The 25,510-nt window shown below is 36.2% G+C and overlaps 3 protein-coding genes across 17 annotated transcripts in view; 2 read left to right on the plus strand and 1 right to left on the minus strand.

Annotated features, from left to right (window-relative positions):
* mcf2la (mcf.2 cell line derived transforming sequence-like a) overlaps positions 1–6,356 on the plus strand; it is an 87,008-nt gene extending 80,652 nt beyond the window's left edge. For 14 of the 15 annotated variants that reach the window (XM_089132038.1, XM_089132033.1, XM_089132043.1 and 11 more), the window contains 4 exons: positions 2,478–2,587; positions 2,682–2,794; positions 4,714–4,817; positions 4,912–6,356. In XM_089132038.1, the coding sequence (XP_088988164.1) occupies positions 2,478–2,587; positions 2,682–2,794; positions 4,714–4,817; positions 4,912–4,991 (407 nt within the window). In that variant the 3' untranslated portion in view covers positions 4,992–6,356. The remainder of the gene's footprint in view (positions 1–2,477; positions 2,588–2,681; positions 2,795–4,713; positions 4,818–4,911) is intronic. The other variant, XM_089132034.1, reaches the window with a different exon arrangement.
* Positions 6,357–7,885: 1,529 nt separating this feature from the next.
* cab39l (calcium binding protein 39 like) lies at positions 7,886–20,635 on the plus strand. Its single transcript, XM_039687870.2, has 9 exons — positions 7,886–8,182; positions 11,562–11,685; positions 13,840–14,004; positions 15,914–16,032; positions 16,297–16,465; positions 17,706–17,765; positions 17,853–17,918; positions 17,992–18,135; positions 19,135–20,635. Exons 2-9 carry the CDS (start codon positions 11,584–11,586, stop codon positions 19,312–19,314), a joined length of 1,005 nt encoding a protein of 334 aa, XP_039543804.1. The 5' UTR covers positions 7,886–8,182; positions 11,562–11,583; the 3' UTR covers positions 19,315–20,635.
* The window catches only part of cdadc1 (cytidine and dCMP deaminase domain containing 1), an 80,455-nt gene continuing 75,431 nt past the window's right edge, over positions 20,487–25,510 (minus strand). Inside the window, exon 9 of the mRNA XM_039687860.2 lies at positions 20,487–21,576. Coding sequence (XP_039543794.2) covers positions 21,512–21,576 — 65 coding nt within the window. The 3' untranslated portion in view covers positions 20,487–21,511. The remainder of the gene's footprint in view (positions 21,577–25,510) is intronic.

Consider the following 25,510-nt stretch of genomic DNA (forward strand, 5'->3'; position numbering starts at 1 on the left):
TCTTTATTGCTCTCTCACAACAGACTGGCAAACACTAACCACAGGGTATGATATTATTGCACTGTAATTGGTGGTTTGCAGGATAAATCACAGTGCTAAATGGCATCTCTTATATAACTGCTCAATAAATTACTATTGTAAATCTAAAATGCTCTTTACCGTGGGAGAATGTGAATCCAGCCCAGTTCATACTGTATAACAGGAGAGAGAAAAATGATCAGATAATCTCTTTCTATTTACCCTACTCGCTTTTAAACATGAATCCACTGAAATTGAATCATCATCATTATTTACTTACACTAGTCATTTCAAACCTGTACGGCTTCTGAGGAACACAAAAAGAAGAATCGTTTCACAATTTACCGGTTTGATGTTTTCCTTGCATTTACATTGAATGATTCAGTTGATTCTTTGATTCAGTGAGAACCAGTTCAGTCTGATTCACGAATGAATCATTTCTGGTTGAATGAATCATTTCAATGAATCGTTCACTGGTTTGTGAACCGAATCAGTTACTTCACTGAAAAGAATTAAAAGAATGATTCATTCACAAATTAGACTAACTACAGTATTTCTCTCATGAATAAGTAGTTTTCGATTTGTTCTTTAGGCAAAGCTGTCAAATGATTTCGTAAGATTTTGACATATTGCCTATATTTATACTTTTGGCCAACTTTTGAAGTTGGAAAAGATCTTTGTGTATTCCACAAAACAAAAAGCCAAACAGGTTTGGAGCGACATGAGGGTGAGTAAATGATGATCTCTTTTTCATTTCAGGTTGAACTATTCCTTTTAAATACTGTGTGTTTACTGTCGATTTACTGGAATCCTTTAAAATAGTACATTTTATAAGCCAAAAGATTAAGAAAATCGACTTGCACTTCCCTTGGTGTGGAAACACTCGAGTCTAACGCTGCATGAGTGTCTGGTTTGGGTTCCTGTCTGCTGGTTTGCGGTGCTAGTTCTGGATTCACTTTTACAATTCTGAAACCACAGATGCGTTTCTACCAAACACTCTTCCGGGCTCCACGATTATCCACTGATTCAGATGTAAAAATGTTTATGCATCTCTCCATAAACATGTTTTGAATGATTTGCGAATGTGTCATATGCCGCCTTCACAGTCATAATCTGAACATAAAACACAAACAGCTGCTAGCTCAGTGCCTGGACCTGTTCCTCTTTTTAAATGGATTATGAGATAAAGAGGCTCTGGCTCCGTTTCAGAACGGCATCACATGCACTTTTTTTCCACTTATATATTTTTTTTCACTTTCGCTGATAATTTATTCAGCCCCATGTCATCCATGTCTTTCTTTCTTCAGTCAAAAAGAAATTAAGGTTTTTGATGAGAACATTCCAGGATTTTCTCCATATAATGGACTTCATTGGGAACCAAATGGTTCAAGGTCCAAAAGACAGTTTCAGTGCAGCTTCAAAGGGCTTTAAACGACACCAGACGATGAATAAGGGTCTTATCTAGGACCCTTCGAGGCAAGCTAACTACGTTTTGAAACCGAGCCAGTCTCATCTTCTTCATCTTCCACACACCATCTATGTGGAGCACCATTTATCCCTCTTTCGATGTCTTAAAGGAGTAGTTCACTTTAAAAAATGCTTTTGCTGATAACTTACTCACCCCCATGTCATCCATGATGTCCACGTCTTTCTTTCTTCAGTCGAAAAGAAATTAAGGTTTTTGATTTAAACATTCCAGGATTTTTCTCCATATAATGGACTTCAATGGAAACCAAACAGTTCAAGGTCCAAAAGACAGTTTCAGTGCAAAATGCAAACTGTTCAAAGGACTTTAAATGATTCCAGACGATGAATAAGGGTCTTATCAAGCGAAACAATCGCTCCCTTTTAAACAAAGTTTAAGTTTTAAGCTCAAATGGTCACCTTGCTTTGTTAGGGTCAGGGTGTGATGCGCATTCGTGACTCTCCTATTCAAACTCGTTCATTAAAATGAACGAATCTTTTCCCGAGTCAACTCGTTCATTTCGTTCGTTGAATGAACCAAATGACACGAAAAAAGATTTGTTCATTTTGATGAACGAGTTCGAACAGGAGAGTCACGAACGTACATCACAGAACAGAGCAAGGCGACCATTTGAGCTTATAAAACTTAAGCTTTGTTTTTTGTTTTTTTAATGAGCGATCGTTTGCTTGATGAGACCCTTATTCATCGTCTGGAATCGTTTAAAGCCCTTTAAACAGTTTGCAGTTTGCACTGAAACTGTCTTTTGGGCCTTGAACCGTTTGGTTCCCATTGAAGTCCATTATATGGAGAAAATCCTGGAATGTTTTCATCAAAAACCTTAATTTCTTTTTGACTGAAGAAAGAAAGACATGGACATCTTGGATGACATGGGGGTGAGTAAATTATCAGCAAAAGTTTTTTAAAAAAAAGTGAACTACTCATTTTAATGTGATCCATATGTCACATTGGTTTCACCCGTCCTCTCTTCCTCAAGGCTTCACCAAGGTGTCGCTGTCCATGGATGCGTCCGAGGAGAACGACGGTTACTCGAGCGCCGAGGACCCCATGAACTCTGACCCTGAGGATGAGGGAGGGAAGAAGCTGGTGAGTCTCTGGAGGAACTCTTTGCTGCATGATTCCTAGTGTCCTGCTATGTTTGTTTGAGCGCTGATGGTGTCGTGTTTGTTTGTTGCATTAGTCTCCCGGCAGGTACGTGGTAGTAGCTGACCATGAGAAAAGCGGACCTCAGGAGCTGACGGTGAAGAGCGGGGACACGGTGGAGCTGGTGAGAGAGGGAGACGACGGACGCTGGTAAGATTCACACATTCAGGATCATGGTCATCATTTACTCATCCTCATGTTTCACGTTATGACCTGTACGTTAATCGTTATATCAACAATATTCAATGGATCTTTTATTCTGTTGAATCAACCAATTGAAATAAATTCCAAATCTAAAGCATTATTGCCGTTGTAGGTTTATCTAACTAATATAGCATTTTAAAGGTGCATTGTGTTATATTTAATGCAAGAAATCCAATATTATATACATAACTATGTTTTTAGTGGTGTATAAAGACCTTACATAATGAACCGTTATGTTTTATTGCCTTGGAATAAGAGATTTCTATCAGCATACACCGTGGGTCCCCTTACTGTACATTAAAATGCCGACATGTTTCTACGGTGGCCCTAAACGGACAAACTACTAGAGCACGTTTCGTCACTATGTTGTTCTTCGTGCAAAGAAGCTAGCTAAAGTCAGCGAATAAAACACTGACACAATGATGAACAAGTAACAATAATATTCGCAATAACATCGTTTTACTATTTAATAAAGTAAACATCATTTCTTAATTTATCTTTGTAAAGAAACCTCATTGCTTAACTAGCTGCTCCCTGCTGTCTCAGACGACGACGTCGTAACTTTTGTTGGTTGCGATTCGTAACCTCACCACTAGATGCCGCTAAAACTCACACACTGCACCTTTAGGTTGGCTTTTGTTTTTAATTTAAAATTTAGTTTAATTTGTATTATAGTTTAATTTTTTTATTTATATATAACTTATTAGGTTTAATTTATTTTTATTTCAGTTTTGTGCTTCAACTTAAACTAAACGGAAACTTGAAATTGACATTGATTTTTTTTTTTTTTTTTCATCAAATGTTTATGGAAGCTTGTTTCCGCCACTGAATAAAACATTTTAAAAGATAATTGTGTCTTTTTTTTATCTCACAATTGCGAGTTTACATCTCGCAATTCTGACTTTATTTCTCAAAATTGCGCGATATAAAGTTGCTATTGCGTTATAAAGTCAGAATTGCGAGTTTAATTCTGACTTTATATCACGCAATTCTGTGATAAAAAGTCGTAACACAATATTCACTAGATAATTCTCGTATTTTGACAAACCTGCTTGTTTTCAAACATTTTATTGATATATTAACGTAGTTAATTATTTTAACACACTGAATGAATTAACCGTGATTCAAGATGTTACGTTCTGTATTCCAGAGCTGTATGTTCTTCAGTACAAACAATAATTAAGGGAAAATAAAAAGATTTCATTTAATTTTTTGCTTTTAGCATTGTATTTAGGTTACATACTTGTATTATTTTCATATACTAAAAATAATATATTAATTTAAATACTTTTAAGTCATCCTGCAGCACCCTTGAAAGTTTGCCGAGGCCCCCTAGTGGGCTCCGGTTGAGAAGCACTCCTATAAATGCATAATATATATAAGTAAAGCAGTTTATAATGCACATCGTAACCTGAGCTGTCCGCAACTGTGCAAATTGGGAATAGGTTGCCAGGTTGAGATGACAAAAGGGTTGAAATTGTATATGGTCTGTGGATTGTGTGAATATAATGCATTTAATACAAGATCTGGGAACTGGTCAACATGGTCCGATTATTCATAAAGGAGTTTGGGCCATGCAAATTACATGAGTTTCCCAGGAGAAATAACAAAGCGGGAGGGGTCCGGGAGATAGGGCTTAAAAAACGTGAGAAACTCTGGAAAAACAGGAGTGATGATGGGTATGATTACCTCAGGACTGTTTTTGTGCCCACATATTTAAAATAATCTAGTTCCATTTTGGCATTTTGAGTGATGGATTATTATCTAGACTCGTTTTGATGTGTCTAAAGATGACCAAATTAGAATCGCTAACAGCAGAGTATGGCGTGATATTGATTTCTGATTATTTTGGGGGTTTTTTTTAGGTTTGTGCGTAATCTGCGGACCAATAAGGAGGGCTGGGTCCCTGCTGCAAACTTGCTCACTCTCATCAGAGAATCCAAATCTTCTCAATCTCTCTCCAGCTCTGGTAATGCAACTTCCTTTCCCTTTCCATCCACCACACAATAAATCCCCATCAGATTTTCTGAATTTAGCTAATGTGTGCATGTTTTCCCCCACAGAAGGCAGCGGGTCTGGAAACCTCAGCACGTCGTCCAGCTGCAGCGAAACCTACACGAGCTTCTCTGACATCAAAACCTGAAGCGCGCTGCTCCGGCGTCTTGTGGCAGCTCCTACACAGTGCACTTTCTACTGAAGCTCCTCGAGGCTTTGTACTGTATCTAACCTCCTCAACCGAGAAAGGAATCGACCTCGCCTATTCAGGATATTTTATATAGAGCGTCACCCTTTCTCGTCCGTCTCTCCTTCATAAGAGAGAGAGAAATGTCTACTGTTCCCATTCACATTCTCATTTACTTATCGTGTGATGCTGTTCGTTTCGCATCTGCATGACTTTCCTCAAAGAGAAAAAGGGGTTTTGGTCGAGTAGCCTGCGGTCTAAAAGTCTTTAAATATACATAACAAGGACTCTCACATGAGCTTCCACTGGTTTTATTGATCTTGCTTTGAGAATGTCAGTGTCTGATTTGCTGTAGCAGCAAGACAATGAAACGTTGTTTTATACGATAAAGATTCTGGAGGTTATGCCTGGTGAAAAGTCCAGTTCACTGTATGTGTTAATCTAAAACGGCTGTATAGTTTAAATTATTTCCTGTAAAAGATTTGTACAGATATTAACTTTTATCTCATGTTTTTCTTTAAAACAGTATATATATATATATACATATTGTATATTATGACCACTATTGTTGTGTGTCAATGAATTGTATTTTCTTGTATGTCACTTTACTGTTCTACAATTTTCCAGTAACAACATATCAACTGTATTTACGTTTTATTTTTACGTCACCACATGTTGTTTTAATTTGATTGGTTCAAAATATAGTCTGGAACGTGATAATTGGCGTGTCACTCAAGTTCACTGTAAAAAAATAGTACTCGGTAAACTACTGGGAGCATACCGTAACTATAAGGTGTGTTACTGTTTTTGTGTTCGAGCATATAGCTGTTCAATTGTAATATGGTTAATTATTGTTAGATGTTAATTTCAAAAACAGTAACACACCGTATTTGTACGGTATGATGCTGGCAACCACAGCTGCCAGTAGTTTACCGTTTTTTTTACCGCATTATTTTTTTACAGTGTTGTTTTTAAAGGTCAAAAAGTATTACTTAAAACTTGTCAAAGTTCATCTATAATCCTGACGGCTGATTCAATCACGGATGAATACCACATCGTTTCCGCCCAGAACTGTACACACTGTCTTTGTTTTAACGTGTTCAGCAATACAGAGATCATTGTTAATATCTATTTCAATTTTATGTGGCACATTGCTGCATGTTAGTTTTATCTCATGCTAGTTTTATCATGTTCTCATTTGACATAAAATATTTTCCTCTATTAGGCTCGTATCGATGTACATGTGTAAATATGTATCTAAGAGGTTGTATGAGATGAATGAATTTAAAGTGCTTAGGCAGAAATAAACTTCATTGAAACATTCTGTCCTCTTCTGTTGGCTTGGATTTGTCAAGGCAATATTGAGTGTATATATGAAGTCGATCTTAGATGCATCAGCGTTTTCATTGTGCACAAATAATTTTATAATTTTGCAAATAAATGTTACTTAACGATTTATTATTGTTAGATCTTTTTAATTCATGACAGTGAATGCTGAAACTTTTGAGATTGTAACTTGATTTATAAATATTAAGAGCTAATATCAAGACTGAAATAAACATTTCTCTTGATAATAGAAATACCATCAGAATTTCTTAAAATATTTTATGACAAAAAAATGTAAAGAATTTTCTTTTTAAAACTTGATTTTAAATAGTAAGACCATCAAATATTTTCCACCTTAATTTACGCTTAAAATACATGATTAAATAGAAGTAAATAGATTTTTGCATTGCTTTAACTCAATAAAACAAGTTAAGCAATTGTCAACTTTAATGTTATACAAGATTCTACTAATAAGTTTAATGTAAGTAGTTTAATGTAGTTTAATGTAATTTAAGTGGAAATTAGTTTCAAAACAGCAACTTTGTTTTACACTGTAGCAACATTTTAAATCTGTTTCATAATAAAAGATGAATGGTTATCCTTTTAGTGATATAATTTTATTTATAAAACTGGATTTAGAAATAATAACAGCTAATGTTAAGACTATAAAATTAAACAATTTCTCTTAATAATAATCATTTAACAGAATTTTGAAAAACATGAAAATCTGGTTTCTGATAATGAAAGACAATGGTGGGAACTTTTATGCTAGAATTTCATTTTCAATTAAATTTGATTTATAAATATTAATAGAGAGTTCAGCCAAAAATGAAAATTTCTTCTGCTGAACACAAAATAAGATATTCTGAAGAATGTTTGTAACCAAATTTCTTTTGCGTACACCAGGAGAAAGAAACTCATTCAGGTCAAAAACAACATGAGTGTGAGTAAATGATGACATCATTTTCATTTTTTCTGTGAATTGCCTAATCCTTTAAGTAAAATAATTGTGCCAAAACTTGCCATTTAAGTCTATTTTAGAATTTTTTTAAATCTAAATTTTAAGAAAACCTAAAGTTAAACACTCCAAGAAAAAACATTTGCACATAGGAAATATTATTAAAATCTGAGGAAAATTAATCTTATCCAAGAGTATTTGAAACCCACATTGTTAGTATAACATTTTCCCTCAAAAAATAGATTTAGTTTTAATTTAACCTTTAAGAATTGCACAGATTTTTATGAACCAGCCAAAGTGACTCAGAGTTTCTGCTTAAGTAACACACTGTGCACACGCAGACTTTGGCTATGACAGTGTCGATCAATAGTTCACGCAGGTTTATGACGCGATACTAGTATAAAACGTCGTGATTCAAAATCATGAGTCATGCACTTATTTTAGTCAGTATATCTCTTCATAATACAGTCTGAACACATCCACATCCGGGTAACACGACGCCTCGCCTCAGTGCGGGAGGACGGCTTTCAGCATTCTGATCTGAGATCAGCTCATACGTCACAGGCAAAACTGCCACGGGCGGTCACAGAACCGATCCCAGATCATTTTTCAACCGCGGAAAGGCACCGAGACAGGGAGTTTGTGTTACAAACCCATCATGTCTTCTGCAGATATACGCATTTGAGTCTCAGTCAGTGTTTAATTCGCTAATACACACTTTCCTCTGACGTTTAGCCCAGCGCGTGCGCGCTCTCTCTCTCTCTCACACACACAGTCTGCTGCTGCTGCTGGCGTGATCAGGACGGCTGCTCGCGAACACACACAGGAACCACAGCAGCCGCAGAAGACACAATTACATCACAGCACTGTAAGTATTCAACATTTCAGACATTACAAACGCGATATCGAAATAATGGCTACATATCGTATAACGTCGAACACCAACATAAGCTCTCAGGCTACTGCGGTGTGCCTTTATTTTGGTGTCGCAAGAGAATAAGCTAAACGTACGCCCAATTTTCCGCATGTCGGGCTTGTTTTTGGTAACATGGTTGACAAACTGAGTGTGTGTGTGAGTGTTTGAGCTCGAGCGTCTGGTCTGCTTCATTGTTACTGTGACCGTCTGTCGTTCTGTTCGACTGTAACGTTATATTCGCAATGTGTTGCATTGTAACGAGTGGCTCGCTCAGTGTCACGCTGTAATTCTGCTGCTGTTTGTGTTGAATTGGGTGAACAGGCCTGAAACAACAGATCACACCACTGCAAGGCCTTCTCACACAGGCAGATCATGCACTGGAGGGCCTGCTCACTCACTTCAACATGCATTTTAGCACGACACCAGTATCAAATCTGTCAGATGCTCCCCTACAGTCCTGATGGAAATTCTGTCACTCAAATTTGACGCCTGACGGTGAAATGGCACACATTTAGCGTTGTTTTTGTATTATTATTATTATTTTTTTATGTTATGTGCAGTCCAATGATAATGTATATTTTATTTTGGAGAACTATTACAACAATGTCAAAATGAACGACATAATTTATTGATACAAATGTTGAATACAACTCATTGTAAATTAATTTTATTATTTTTTAATAGAACTGTTATATATTAAAAACGAATCATTTTAATGACCTACATGTTTAGCTGTGTCCCACCTATTTTAAACAACCCTGATACAGCATAATGTTTTTATCTATTTATTATGATTTCTTTTAAATTTCTTTTCTAAAGTGACACATTCCCTAAAATTGTCACACCCAAGGAGTGACATCATTTGAGTATTTTCTTCATAATATCGGGAAGTAATGCTATATGTTTTTTTCTTAAATCTTGACTTTAGTGTTAAAGCTCAACCCTGTTTCCAAATATTTTTCGGTAATATAAATGAATCTGTAAGCACAATTTTCAGTTTTTGGTCACAAAAAGCTTATTCAGCTTATAAATATATAAATATATATATATATTTAGGGATTCTGTTGTTGTTTGGTGCTCAATTCCTTGGTAGTAATTCAAACTGGTTTCTCATCTCTCATTTATCTAGGCTATGTCCAGTGCTTCAGACTAAATCCTTCTATTTCATGTTTTATTTTCTAATGTTGTGGCGCTAGGGTGTTTAAGGTGGTATTTACAGATAGTAAACAAAGGAGCGCTTACTTTTTTCTTTGCCGAGGACTATCAAATTCCTAAAACTGTCACACAGCAAACAGAGGACCTGTTCACTCACTGTTAGATAAATGTGGTCATGTGACATTCCTCTGCAATGGGCCTTTTGATGGTTAAGGTGGTATTGTGATAGTAAACGCGGGAAGATGAGGGTGGTATGTGTTTCTGGAGATTGAGTACGACTTATGACTTCATTACTGACGTGAATCAGGTGTTGGTTTTATTGCTTTCAGTGTTTACATAGTGAATTATTGCAAGTTATTCCCACACCTAGATTGTGGAGTGTGCTAGTATGATCGGTATTCAAAAAACGATTGAATATTTTCTTTAAAGAATCCTCTAAAGGAGGGACTATCAAACTATATGTACTTTATGTAATCATTAATCTGTCATAAGGTCGGGTGTTAATATTGTAAGATGTATATTGAATGAACGCAGCGGTAATATAAAGAGAATCTGTTCAAAGATCAGCTGCTGACAGGTGAAGGAACAGGAAGTTTTTAACTCTTGGACTCTCTCTCTCTCTCCCACACACACACACCTTAGGTTCTTAGATCACAGGATTACCAGTCACAAGTTTCACTTAGTTCTCTCGGAAAAACAGTGAATATTCCCCTCATTATAATTGTTCCTCTCACATCACATTCTGCTGTCAACCCTGTCGAATGCGTTTGTTTCCGCTGTGAACAGATTCATTGAATCGAATTAATAGTAATCATTTAGTTTAGTTTAAAGTACATGTTTGTTCAAGGCTGGAACAATGAAGGGTGTATTTGTCTTTAATTTACATGATAATTGAAGCTACTTACTGACAGACTGAAGTGGAGTTTCAGATCATAACGGTTTAGGGAAGTCAAACGATTAATCGCGATTAATCACGATTAATCGCATCCAAAATAAAAGTTTTTGTTTACATAATATATGGGTGCACTGTGTTTAATTATTTTATATATATATATATATATATATATATATATATATAAACACACATGCTTGTATATATTTGAAATATTTTCATGTATATACTTTATATAGATTTATATATAATTAATATTATATATAAATATCAATATTTTATACATAAATAATATTTTTTTCTTAAATATACATGCATGTGTGTATTTATATATATATATATATATATACACACACAAAATAATTATACACAGTGCCCCCACATATATTATGTAAACACAAATTTATATTATAATTAATATTATATATAAATATCAATATTTTATACATAAATAATATTTTTTTCTTAAATATACATGCATGTGTGTATTTATATATATATATATATATATATACACACACACAAAATAATTATACACAGTGCCCCCACATATATTATGTAAACACAAACTTTTATTTTGGATGTGATTAATCGTGATTAATCGTTTGACAGCCCTATAAATTTTAGTGACATGTAAATGCTTTTAAATCGGTGTTAAGAATTTAAGAAATGTAATAAAAAAAGATTAAAAAAGAAAATGTAAATATTAGATGAAAAACTTCCAGCTTTAATGGAAAGATCTGTTCTTCGGACTAAATTGTCTGTTGTTCTGATATCTTGCTCTAAAACCAAATAAATATGTTCCAAAAAAGTATTTAAAAAAAAAAGTTTTACAAAATGACAACTTAAACTATAATTAAAATATCTAAATAGTATAAATATAAAATATACTATTTGCAATAATAATATATAAATAATACTGAAATAACACTGGCTTTAATGGAACATTTGCACTACTAGGAGGAACATACTCATACAAGTCATCAAAAGTTTAATGTATATCATTTTTATTTTTTCAAGTGGCATTTTTTTTCGGGACTTGTGTCATTTCAACAAACATTAGATCCCAAGATTGTTAAAGATCATGAGAAACATACATTCAGTCAAGAACAGTATGTATGTGTGCTGGTTTTGATAATTGTCAAATTTCCCGTTTAAATATTTCAGGCTATTATCTCCTTTATCTCCTTTTGCTAGACTTTGTCTTCTGTCTCAGTGTTTTGTTGTCAGAATTGAAGAGGGCCATCAAAGCCATTGACTTTTTTTATTTTTCCTGTTCTACAGCTAGAAGTCCACGGCCGCTACCATGCCGCTATTTGGTAAATCTCACAAGAACCCCACAGAAATTGTGAAGACCCTTAAGGACAACCTCTCCATCCTGGTCAAACAGGACAAGAAGACAGAGAAGGTACGAGTTTATAGTATAGTCATTGTACAGCTTTTTCCGGCAGTTTCTGGGGGTTTTTATCACCTGACTATAGGCATTATATCGGGTAACAGTGCAGACATGGCGAAAAAGAAGAAGCGCTGAGCACTGTTGGTGAGGAGCATCGTCCAAGCTGGTGTCTATCAGGTGTCATGTTAGTCTTAAATAAAGTGTTACCGAGACGGGAGTAACAAAATTCATCCATCTTGTTTACTCTTTCACTTTTGTTCTCCACACATTACGTTCGTTACACAACTCTTCAAAATAGTAGTCAATGATAAAATGTTACTCATGAACACAAATCAACAGATCGCTGCAATGTGGCATACTTTACTGGGACTGCACAGCATCACTCCTGATCCTAAAAAGAATGTCCTATCTAGTGCCTGTTTAAAGGAGTAGTTCACTTTTTAAAAAAACTTTTGCTGATAATTTACTCACCCCCATGTCACCCACGATGTCCATGTCTTTCTTTCTTCATTTGAAAAGAAATTAAGGTTTTTGATGAAAACATTCCAGGATTTTCTCTTTATAATGGACTTCAATGGGAACCAAACGGTTCAAGGTCCAAAAGACAGTTTCAGTACAAACTGTTCAAAGGGCTTTAAACGATTCCAGACGATGAATAAGGGTCTTATGAAGTGAAACGATCGCTCATTTAAAAAAAAAAATTGTGTATATATATATATATATATATACGTATATATATAATATATGATTTTAAAAAAAAATTATAAGCTCAAATGGTCGCTTTGCTCTGTTTTGTAATGCGCGTTCCTGACTCTCCTGTTCGAACTCGTTCATCAAAATGAACGAACCTTTTTTTCAAGTCATTTAGTTAATTTCATTCGTTCATTGAATGAACGAAATGACTTGAGAAAAATCCTGGAATGTTTTCATCAAAAACCTCAATTTCTTTTCAACTGAAGAAAGAAAGACATGGACATCTTGGATGATATGGGGGTGAGTAAATTATCAGCAAAAGTTTTTTTAAAAGTGAACTACTCCTACTCGGCACAAAAGTCACTGTAAGGTTTAATGAATTTGCCACTCTGTGTTTAGGTGGTCCACCGGTCAGAATTCTTCTCTCCCTTATTTTTCCCCTCTTTTCCCAGGATTTAATTCCATGTCATTATCTACCCCACTTGTTCCAGATCTCTCATATGATTGCATAATGAACTTGACTATTGAGTGATGATACTGAAGTTTTCCTAGGTCTCTACAGCTTTAACCTCAGACACATCATACCTGTTTTCAACCATAACATCATTGGTTATATCCTCTAAATCAGGCTGCTTGCCACTGCAGATTTTTTTCCATTGTGCTTTTGCATTTTTCATTTGTTTTTTCAGAGACGGGCTTGTCCTCAGGCAAATGAGAGTTTTAAATCAGTGCACTAGATCAGCAGTGAACAGCATATGCATTTTGATAACTATGACTGTGTTTAGCCACGCTTTTGAATATTAGCATAAAGTCTGCTCAACTTTGTTTATTATCTGCTGTTAAAGGGGAAGTGTAACATGAAAACGGCAGTTTTGTGAGTAATATGCACCAGACTAATGTGAACATGCAGATTTGCACTTATCTTTTTAAAGACACAGCTTTTATTCTTCCAAAAGAGATTTTGCAGTGGTTTGTTGAATTAGGCTAGTTCAGATAAACTAGCCCACCCATCTCAATGTCATTAAGACGCCCAATTTGCTCATTCTGAGCCCCATTTTCAGAGACCCATATGAGTGAGAGTCTGGATTTCTTCCTGGAAGCTCTCATATTGGTGCTGAGAGTAGAAAGATGTCGCAGAGGTGGGAATATCGCTCCACTGCCCGACCTCTTGCTCATTTTCACCAGCCTGCTAAGGCCCTTTTCAGCAGCCTCACGCTAAAGTCAAGCGTTTGAAGCGCTGGGATCCTGCTGATTGTTATTCTTCCAGCTGGAGGAAAATCCATACGCTTCACGATGCCTCCACACTGTCAAACTGAGCTGTTTCAGCAGCTGATAAATAGCTAATGATGTTCTTTGTGTTATGTGAAATTACCCAGAATCCTTTTAGGTGTTCAGAGCAATATGTGGCGTTGATACCATATGCTCTGCAGTCTGCATACACATGTTCAGTATATTTTTGTGTGTGTTTGTCAGGCTTCAGAGGAGGTGTCGAAATGTCTGGTGCTGATGAAGGAGATCCTGTACGGCACGAACGATAAGGAGCCGCACACAGAGACGGTGGCCCAGCTGGCCCAAGAGCTCTACAACAGCGGCCTGCTCATCTCACTGGTGGAGAACCTCCAGGTCATCGACTTTGAGGTGAGGATGCTTTAAGACGATAAATGACATTATAATACAAAGCACTACAAAAAACTTAACATTTATACTAGTGCTGGGCGGTTTGACCAAAATTTTATATCACTTTTTTTTTTCTTCGAAATCAAGCCGGTTTTCCGGTTTATGACGTTTTTTTTTTTTTTTATGCATGATCAGGTGTTCAAAGCATTTGTTATGCGATCTGGGAAAACCCACCACATGGTGAAATTTGACATTGCAGGTTTTGAGACCATATTAAAGCTGAGTTCAAGCCCTTTCCAAATATTTTTTTATTTTTTTTATAGTTTGTCTATAACAAAACAAAAGTTATGGTTACCGGAAGTCGGCTGATCGCTATGATTTTCAGAAACGGAATTTTGAGAAAAACAGGTCACGTCTTGCTAGCGTCTTTTTTATTGCCTTTTTTTCATATCACATATTTTAGTAATCATCATAGATTAGGCTTACGAACTCAAAATTCAACCTGTGAAAACCGTTTTGAAATTGGACGATTGAGAGGTGAGCAAGATCTTTTAAACGATCAGCTTCAAACTCTGTTGTGCTCCGCATCACACCACACGATAACGCTGGATAAAAATAAATAAATAAATAAATAACTTGCGTGCTGTTGTAGTTCACCCAGGACTGGACTTTATTCTGTTATGTGGTTTATTTTGATAGGTGAACTGTCTTTGTTGTGTTGAGAGAAGGAAAGCTAAACGGGAATTTTCCCAAGATATATTCAGAGATGATAAACAAGATATTATAGAATAATAATTTGATAAAAACACAATTTTGACAAAAACTGACATTCAATCTGTATTTAGACTTTACTGAAAATGTACCAGCGCGACATCCGTCGGGTTTTTCCCAGATCGCATCACATTTAATAAAATTGTTATTTCTTAACATTCTTGTAACCAGGAAATAACGTTAAAATACAACGTTTATATAACGTTCGTATAACGTTCTTATAACCAAGAAATAACGTTAATACAACGTCTAAAAAAACGGACGTTTTGAATGTTCCTAGAACATTCAGAAATAGCGTTTTTATAACGTAATGGGAACGTTATGAAAACATTCTTATAACCTAAAATTGTTATCTGGGGAAGAGGAGAGATCCGCGATTGCACTGAACACGTTTTATGTGCAGCCGGGTAACGTCTCCGGGTTCCACCATTTTCAAATATAACGACAACAACTCCTCTCCTGTGGCATCATGGGATAGTAAAGTGTCTATCGTATGCGCACTTCAGAATCTCGCCAGAAGTAGTAGGTCATCCTGGTACTTTTCGCCTACTGTTTTTCGAATTCTATGATTTCGGACATACTATTCTGCTCTCCTACTGTTTTTCGCATTCTATATAGTAAGGAAGCATTCAATTTCGGATGCAGCCCTATTCTTACAAGAGCAACGTGTATCTGAGAGAGATTCGCGCTCGCGCATTATATGATTGTACTTTCGCGCTACAATAATGCGCTCTCGATATTTGACAGGAAAATAACGCCATAGTTCTGCAGCATCAATCTTCCCTGTAACGTAACACCAGAGCACCTCAGCCTCGCCTCGCAGTCGATGATTACATGTGCAACATTTTAAAGGGTCCGCCTGAAACAGTGTCGCGCGGCACAGAGAATGAAATAAATCGGTATGGCGGTATATTAAAAATTAATATCATAACAGAAATATACACTGGTTTTCGGTACGAAATGGTATACCGCCCAGCACTAGTTTATAGTTACATTATAATTGTATTATATTCACACTAGCAGTCAAACTTTTGGGGTCAGTTATCTCTGTCTGTGGTATCCACATATGTCTATCATCTATTTTGCTCTATTGTTGTTTGAACATACATTTTTTTTTTTGCTCTTTTCTTTTTATTGATGATTCTAATAATAAAAAAAGGGTAAAAAGGACGTTTGCCAGATCTTCAACAACATCCTGCGCAGGCAGATCGGCACCCGCAGCCCAACGGTGGAATATTTCTGCTCTCATCAGGAAGTTCTCTTCATCTTACTCAAAGGGTGAGAAGTGATCGGTATTTTTGAAATGCGTCATGTGAGCATGTTACTTACAAACTTCCTGCATGGATAGGCTTCCAAATGTTGCAGTTTTCCTTCCATCACTCCATTCATTTTAGCAATAAATGGATGCATGCAGCATCAATATCAGAACAGCCAACATGAAGTAGATCTGAAATAATCAAGCTCCATTCACCTGAACACAGCCTCTGTTGAGCATTAATTTGTGTGTGTGAACGTGACGTTTCTACTGTGATGTCGTGGCAGGTATGAGACTCCTCAGGTGGCATTGAATTGTGGGATTATGCTGCGCGAGTGCATCCGGCATGAACCTCTCGCCAAAATCGTCCTCCACTCTGAACACTTTAAAGATTTCTTCAGCTACGTGGAGATGTCCACATTTGACATCGCTTCTGATGCATTTGCCACCTTTAAGGTGAACGCTATGTTTTATTAAATATCACATTATTCATTTATACTTGAGCTGCATGATTCTGGATAAATTGAGACGTTGTTTCAAACAGATCACGATTCTGAACAGATAACTTAACAAAATTACGTAATTTACTTCTGACATTTTAATTGCTATTTAAAATGTTTAATGAATCTGAACAAATGATTTAAAAACAAATTGGTTTGGATGAATGATTCAAGTACTCACTTTTTTGAACAAATCTCTTAAATGATTCAATGACTAATACATGTTTTAAAGGAGTAGTTCACTTTTAAAAAAAAACTTTTGCTGATGATTTACTCACCCCCATGTCATCCAAGATGTCCATGTCTTTCTTTCTTCAGTCGAAAAGAAATTAAGGTTTTTGATGAAAACATTCCAGGATTTTTCTCCATATAATGGACTTCAATGGGAACCAAACGGTTCAAGGTCCAAATGAGATTCAGTGCAGCTTCAAAGGGCTTTAAACGACACCAGACGATGAATAAGTGTCTTATCTAGGACCCTTTGAGTCATGACTTGAAAAAAGATTTGTTCATTTTGAAGAACGAGTTCGAACAGGACAGTCACGAAAGCTCATCACAGAACAGAGAAAGGCGAGCATTTGTGCTTATAAAACGTTGGCCTTTTTATTTATTTTTGAAATGAGCGATCGTTTCGCTTGATAAGACCCTAATTCATCGTCTGGTGTCGTTTAAAGCCCTTTGAAGCTGCACTGAAACTCTCATTTGGACCTTGAACTGTTTGGTTCCCATTGAAGTCCATTATATGGAGAAAATCCTGGAATGTTTTCATCAAAAACCTTAATTTATTTTCGACTGAAGAAAGAAAGACATGGATATCTTGGATGACATGGGGGTGAGTAAATTATCAGCAAGTTTTTTTTTAAAGTAAACTACTCCTTTAAGTCACTTGTCGCCATCTACTGGTGTAACTATGTAATTGATACAATCGTTATTTGAAGTTACTTTCTGGGTGATTTATTCTATTTTGATCTCTTCCATGTACTTGAGTCTTTATATCCGAACTATAAACTTTTATCCCAGTACTTCTGTGATTTAATGTTATAGAGAAATAACAAGACTGAGTGGTTGAACATCGATTGAATTGAATTGAATTTTGATCTTTTAATGAGTAATCGTGCAGCTCTAATTGATACATAAACTATTTGATAAATGGGAAATGACACTAAATATATTGTTTTTCGTTGTTGTTTTCACAGGACCTGCTCACAAGACACAAGGTCCTGGTGTCGGAATTTTTAGAACAGAACTATGACGCGGTAAAATATTGTTGTTGTTTTTTTGTACATTTTTTCATAGAATTGTGAAAAGCTGAGATTTTATAATGACTCTCTCCGATCTTCCAGGTTTTTGATAACTACGAGAAACTGCTTCACTCTGAGAACTACGTGACCAAGAGACAATCGTTGAAGGTGTGTGTTCTGACGTCTGATTTCTGTCGTCTGGAGCCTGTCCTGTCATTAACATCATGTGTTTGTGTGACAGCTGCTGGGTGAACTGCTCCTCGACAGACACAATTTCACAGTCATGACACGGTACATCAGTAAACCAGAGAACCTGAAGCTCATGATGAATCTCCTGAGGGACAAGAGCCCCAACATTCAGTTTGAGGCTTTCCATGTCTTTAAGGTACAAAAACTTTGAGACACTACTTGAATTTCCCCCTTCTTTTCCTTGCATGGAAAATACAATGTCAGGATTGAGGCTGTCAAACTCCAGAATTACAAAAAAGCCATAAAAATATCAAAAAGTTGTGAATATAAAGTGGCTCCATAGGAATATGTCACATTAAGTGTCTACTATGTACTAGATTAAAGGGATAGTTCACTTTGAAATTAATTATAATTTTTTTATTATTAATTATATATTAATTTTAGCTTACCTCAAAGGCTATCCAAGATGTAGGTGTCTTTGTTTCAGCAGTTGTTTTAATTTTGATATTTTTAGGTCAAACCGTTCTTGTCTATCAGTCATATAATGGAGGTCTATGGTCACCACCTCAAAGAGCATGCACAGAGAAGTGCAAATTAAACATAATTTAATGACTCGTAAATGTAAGTACACATTGATGGCCTAAGACATGAAACGAGCGGTTTGTGCAGTATTTATATCGTTTTTACCTCTTGTTACCACACAAAGTGCCCGCGCCCTCAGATCACTTGGACGTGGCTGTGGTTACAAGAGGTAAAACTATATGCAAACTGCTCGTTTCGTGTTTTAGGCCATCAGTGTGTACTTACATTTACGAGTCATTTAATCATGTTTAATTTGGACTTCTCTGTGCATGCTCTTTGAGGTGGTGACCATAGACCTCCATTATATGACTGACAGACAAGAACGGTTTGACCTAAAAATATCAAAATTGAAACTACTGTGGAAATAAAGACACCAACATCTTGGATGCCCTTGAGGTAAGCTAAAACATATCAAAAATTAATTTCAAACTGAACTATCCCTTTAAAGACACCTAACAGAAAGTGGGACCCTTATATTCATCAAAAGTGGTTCATATGAAACGCATATTACATATTACAGCTTGGTGTGAGAGACTCAAAAAATCATACTGAAAAAAGAACTTATTGTATGCTTCCCAGTTGTAAGAATCTTTTTGTTGTTGTATTTCCTCAGGTGTTTGTGGCCAATCCAAATAAAACGCAGCCCATCGTAGACATTCTTTTGAAGAACCAAACGAAACTCATCGACTTCCTTAGCAACTTTCAGAAGGATCGCACGGACGACGAGCAGTTTAACGACGAAAAGACGTACCTCGTCAAGCAAATACGAGACCTAAAGAAACCAGCCTCCTAAACTTTAGCTATCGCAGTATTAAGGAAAACAGAAAAAAACACACAAAAAAAATATTAACAATAATAATTCTATTTAAAATCTTGAAAAATGTGTCTCCTCTTAGTTCTGAGGCTTACAAAAGAAGGTTCCTGATCATTGATGTTCTCTGTTCTTATTTGCTTTTCTTTTTCCTCCTTTCTTTTCTTTTATCGCAAACTCGCGTGCCATGATTGGACGTTTTAAAAGTAGGAAGCAGGCAGTTTGAGTCGCAGGACGAACACATCAAGACACGTCGCGGATGAGGAAGCGCAGGTAAACTTTAATTTCCCGTTTCTGGACACTCCACACTCTCCCTGGCATCAGCAGCGCCACATGCCGGAAAAGAGCTGAAATTCCTAAATGATCAGTTACGAGCCGTCTCGATGTCTTGTAACGGCACTAATCTTCATTCTCGCATTCCTCCTTTCCGTCAGTATGACTTGCATTCGCTTTTATTCGATTAGCCTGTGCTTTGTTCAGAACACTACACACCTGATCATTTCCTCCCTGTTCTCTTTATTTCTGTTTGTGTTTTATAAGAATTATCTAGAAGGATGAATTCATTTATCAGTATTTTAATTATTGTTCATCTGAGCTGAAACAGGAAGCGCATGTGTGGGTCTTCATGTACATTTTGAGTTGCTGCCAGGCCGTTTTTTTTTTATTTTTATTATATATATATATATTTTTATTTTGATGTTTACCTAAAGCTGATTTTGCTCTTAAGGTGGTCGCCATTTTAGAAGAATCTTGGGAAATCGATTTTGGCACTGAGTGTATATTCCAACCGGTAGATTTCACGTAGATCAGTGGGTTAAATCTATAGTGCTTCGGCATTACTATCGTATGCTCTATACTATAGTGTCCTTAGTGCTATTGAGTTTGTTAACTTTAGTACATCATACTAAAGTACTTCTTATACTGTCGTGCAGCTGTAATAGTGTAATATTCATTTCTATACTATAGTATTCCTTTTACTGTAGTATGTATTGTGTGCTATAACCCATAATTCAGCTGTCTTTGATGATTTTGACAGAAGTAGATTGTCGCATAGCTGAAAAACGAGATGAAATGAGGACGCAAATGCACAAAACAGGTGCCTTTTGTTCTTGAGTTGTTAATTTCCTTTTTTTATTTTATTTTTTGAGAAGAGATTTTGGAAGGGGGAGCTTAATTTCTTTTTGTTGTTAATATGTTCTCGTTGAGCATATTTAGCTTGATTAAGCAATGAACCTCTTTAACTCACTATATTTGAGTTATGCTGTTGAAGAAAATTCATTAAATTTCATTCTTTTTTCCTCTACAGTTGATTGGTTTTTTACAATATTTAGTTTTATGTGATGAATAAAATATGTTTAGGTGGTTTGGACCATCACTCAAAAGTGTGAAGCAAATTCATTTGGACTCTAGGCAACAGGTTTCAGATTTGAAATATCCATCTGAGCCAAATTTATTGAATATATTTGTCAGAATTTACATGGACAGATTAAAATTTGAATTATTTTTTCCTACTACACATACATTTGCAGTTTCCATCTGAATAGTACCATATCAATAAAGAACAAATGAAGCACTGGCAGTCTCACTGACTCCTTTTTAAAAGAAAAAAGCTCATGGGGTACAGTAAATTAAGAACAAATCTTGATTTTAATAAATACATTTGATGTATTTATTCAGTTATTCTTGTCCTTTCAATTTAACAAATGTATAAACCATAGTGTTGCGTGGGATTTTAAAAACCATAAAAACCCAGTTTCTAAAATGCATATAATTTGATTTTTCTTTAACAGTCTTTCTTATTAAACTAATAAAACCAGCTGTATTGTAATTATAAGATAATACTAGTATCATTCAGCATGAGTGTGGCAGGGTAAATGTTCATTATCACCAGGAACTGAAACAGTTTGTGATGTATTAATGACGTTTTTAAGGAATAGTTCACTTCGGTAACAAACAGTTGATGGACCCCATTGACTTCCATTGTATTTTTTCCCCTACTGAAAGTCAATGGGGTCCATCAACTGACATTCTTCAAAACGTCATCTTTTGTGTTCAGCAGAAGAAAGAAACTCATACTTGAGGTTGAGTAAATGACCGAATCTTCATTTTTAAGTGAACTATTCCTTTAACATCATCTGTTGATGCCATACAGACAAGAGAGCAGCTTTCGAAATGTTTTCTATGATCGCAGTCTCTTATTGCACTGAAAATGGGGTTCCTTTTCTCTTCGTTTCATGCAGCCATCTGCAAAAAAAAAAAAAACACACATTCAGGGTATATTCCATGTAATTATGCATGCAGCTTTTAGGAACTTATTTGAGAAACTACATTGAATATCAGGTACTTCAAAGTTAATTTAATAAACTACAGTTATAAAAAAAGTGTTCAAAATAGTGAAAATGTGACCAGTCACTGGGTCTAAAAAACACTTTTAATTACACATTTTAACGTAAATTGTTGGTCTTGGTTAAAAAAGTACACAGGCATGTGACAATTACCAACAATACTGAACTGCATTTGGTAAAGTAGCTGCCATATCACCTTTTACCTATCCCTTTAGTAAGACAATTTGATAATAAGTGGGTATGTTTTAGAATTGAGGGAACGTTTACACGACAATGATGTACTAAAAACGGAAACGTTTTTCCTTCAAGAGCTTTGCGATTGAGTGTACAACTAGATTTGACATAAAATCGGAGGTATATTTTTACAGACTGCTATAGAAAGAGGAGCAAATGGATTGCTGCAATTCACAGAAACAACTGGACTCCAGTCAGCGAAAGGTGGGTTTGCAGTTATCATTTTGTGTCAATATGGTGAATTTAGGTGTAAAACCATACCCATATATTTTGTATTGTTATATATATTAACAACTCGTCAATTCAATATTTATCATTGCATATTCTAATAAGTAAATACACAAGTAATTAAGTGCCTGAGTATATTTTTAAATAATGTACGCAGTATTACCAATGTTAAGGAACAAATTGACCCCATCATGTTTGTTTCCTGTCATGGTTTATTCAGCAGAATAAACTTTACAATATTGTACATGCGTTGAATACAAACAGAACTGTGACAGGCACTGTACAGTGCTTTAACAACACCTCTAAAGTGCATGTAAGTAAGTAGTAGAAAGTTGTAGTAGATTGAGATCCCACGTAGCATTTATGCCATTATAAATATCTCAATATCTCAGCTCTGGAAGGGTCTAGAGCCTCCATTTTTGCACTCAGGTCAAAGTCTCGTGGCCCTCTATCAGAATTCAGAGTTTTGAGAAGATTGGAGAAACTTAATTTTTCGGCCGGAAACGAAAGGGGTAACACTGTCGTTTTTTTTTTCGGGTCGAAATTTTAAATTTCGATATCTCAGCTCTAGAAGGGTCTAGAGCCTCCATTTTTGCACTCAGGTCAAAGTCTCGTGGCCCTCTATCATAATCCAGAGTTTTGAGAAGATTGGAGAAACTTAATTTTTCGCCCGAAAATGAAAAAAACGAAAGGGGTACCACTGTCGTGTTTTTTTTTTCGGGTCGAATTTTTGAGTTTCGATATCTCAGCTCTGGAAGGGTCTAGAGCCTCCATGTTTGCACTCAGGTGTAAGTCTCATGGCCCTCTATCTGAATCCAGAGTTTTGAGAAGATTGGAGAAATTAATTTTTTCGCCTGAAAAAAAAAACGTAAGGGGTACCACTGTCGTTTTTTTTTTCGGGTCGAAATTTTGAATTTTGATATCTCAGCTCTAGAAGGGTCTAGAGCCTCCATTTTTGCACTCAGGTAAAAGTCTCGTGGCCCTCTATCAGAATTCAGAGTTTTGAGAAGATTGGAGAAACTTAATTTTTTGCCCGAAAACGAAAAAAAAAAACGAAAGGGGTAACACTGTCGTTTTTTTTTAGGATCGAAATTTTGAGGTTCGATATCTCAGCTCTAGAAGGGTCTAGAGCCTCCATTTTTGCACTCAGGTCAAAGTCTCGAGAAGGGTCTAGAGCCTCCATTTTTGCACTCAGGTCAAAGTCTCACAGCCCTCTATCATAATCCAGAGTTTTGAGAAGATTGGAGAAACTTAATTTTTTGGCCGAAAACGAAAAAAACGTAAGGGGTAACACTGTCGTTTTTTTTTCGGGTCGAAATTTTGAATTTTGATATCTCAGCTCTGGAAGGGTCTAGAGCCTCCATTTTTGCACTCAGGTCAAAGTCTCACAGCCCTCTGTCATAATCCAGAGTTTTGAGAAGATTGGAGAAACTTAATTTTTCACCCAAAAACGAAAGGGGTAACACTGTCGTTTTTTTTTTCGGGTCAAAATTTTGAATTTTGATATCTCAGCTCTAGAAGGGTCTATAGCCTCCATTTTTGCACTCAGGTCAAAGTCTCACAGCCCTCTATCATAATCCAGAGTTTTGAGAAGATTGGAGAAACTTAATTTTTCGCCCGAAAATGAAAAAAAACGTAAGGGGTAACACTGTCGTTTTTTTTTCGGGTCGAAATTTTGAATTTTGATATCTCAGCTCTGGAAGGGTCTAGAGCCTCCATTTTTGCACTCAGGTCAAAGTCTCACAGCCCTCTATCATAATCCAGAGTTTTGAGAAGATTGGAGAAACTTAAGTTTTCGCCCCAAAATGAAAAAAAACGTAAGGGGTAACACTGTCGTTTTTTTTTTCGGGTCGAAATTTTGAATTTTGATATCTCAGCTCTGGAAGGGTCTAGAGCCTCCATTTTTGCACTCAGGTCAAAGTCTCACAGCCCTCTGTCATAATCCAGAGTTTTGAGAAGATTGGAGAAACTTAATTTTTCACCCAAAAATGAAAAAAACGTAAGGGGTAACACTGTCGGGTTTTTTTCGGGTCGAAATTTTGAGTTTCGATATCTCAGCTCTGGAAGGGTCTAGAGCCTCCATTTTTGCATTTAGGTCAAAGTCTCACAGCCCTCTACCATAATCCAGAGTTTTGAGAAGATTGGAGAAACTTAATTTTTCGCCCGAAAATGAAAAAAAACGTAAGGGGTAACACTGTCGTTTTTTTTCGGGTCGAAATTTTGAATTTTGATATCTCAGCTCTGGAAGGGTCTAGAGCCTCCATTTTTGCACTCAGGTCAAAGTCTCACAGCCCTCTATCATAATCCAGAGTTTTGAGAAGATTGGAGAAACTTAATTTTTCGCCCGAAAATGAAAAAAAAAACGTAAGGGGTAACACTGTCGTTTTTTTTTCGGGTCGAAATTTTGAATTTTGATATCTCAGCTCTGGAAGGGTCTAGAGCCTCCATTTTTGCACTCAGGTCAAAGTCTCACAGCCCTCTATCATAATCCGGAGTTTTGAGAAGATTGGAGAAACTTAATTTTTCGCCCCAAAATGAAAAAAAAACGTAAGGGGTAACACTGTCGTTTTTTTTTCGGGTCGAAATTTTGAATTTTGATATCTCAGCTCTGGAAGGGTCTAGAGCCTCCATTTTTGCACTCAGGTCAAAGTCTCACAGCCCTCTATCATAATCCGGAGTTTTGAGAAGATTGGAGAAACTTAATTTTTCGCCCCAAAATGAAAAAAAACGTAAGGGGTAACACTGTCGTTTTTTTTTCGGGTCGAAATTTTGAATTTTGATATCTCAGCTCTGGAAGGGTCTAGAGCCTCCATTTTTGCACTCAGGTCAAAGTCTCACAGCCCTCTATCATAATCCAGAGTTTTGAGAAGATTGGAGAAACTTAATTTTTCGCCCCAAAATGAAAAAAAACGTAAGGGGTAACACTGTCGTTTTTTTTTCGGGTCGAAATTTTGAATTTTGATATCTCAGCTCTGGAAGGGTCTAGAGCCTCCATTTTTGCACTCAGGTCAAAGTCTCGCAGCCCTCTATCATAATCCAGAGTTTTGAGAAGATTGGAGAAACTTAATTTTTCGCCCGAAAATGAAAAAAAACGTAAGGGGTAACACTGTCGTTTTTTTTTCGGGTCGAAATTTTGAGTTTCGATATCTCAGCTCTGGAAGGGTCTAGAGCCTCCATTTTTGCACTCAGGTCAAAGTCTCACAGCCCTCTATCATAATCCAGAGTTTTGAGAAGATTGGAGAAACTTAATTTTTCGCCCGAAAATGAAAAAAAATGTAAGGGGTAACACTGTCGTTTTTTTTTCGGGTCGAAATTTTGAGTTTCGATATCTCAGCTCTGGAAGGGTCTAGAGCCTCCATTTTTGCACTCAG

Source organism: Pimephales promelas, chromosome 6 (genome assembly GCF_988280905.1).
Source record: "Pimephales promelas chromosome 6, fPimPro1.hap1.1, whole genome shotgun sequence".
Lineage (NCBI taxonomy): Eukaryota > Metazoa > Chordata > Actinopteri > Cypriniformes > Leuciscidae > Pimephales > Pimephales promelas.

What these genes read in the sequence shown, in the direction of transcription:
- cab39l (XM_039687870.2), top strand. Translation starts at nt 11,584, where the DNA reads ATGCCGCTATTTGGTAAATCTCACAAGAACCCCACAGAAATTGTGAAG. An exon ending in CTCTTCATCTTACTCAAAGG is followed by an intron (nt 16,033 to 16,296) that starts GTGAGAAGTGAT and finishes ATGTCGTGGCAG; the next exon opens with GTATGAGACTCCTCAGGTGG. An exon ending in TAGAACAGAACTATGACGCG is followed by an intron (nt 17,766 to 17,852) that starts GTAAAATATTGT and finishes CCGATCTTCCAG; the next exon opens with GTTTTTGATAACTACGAGAA.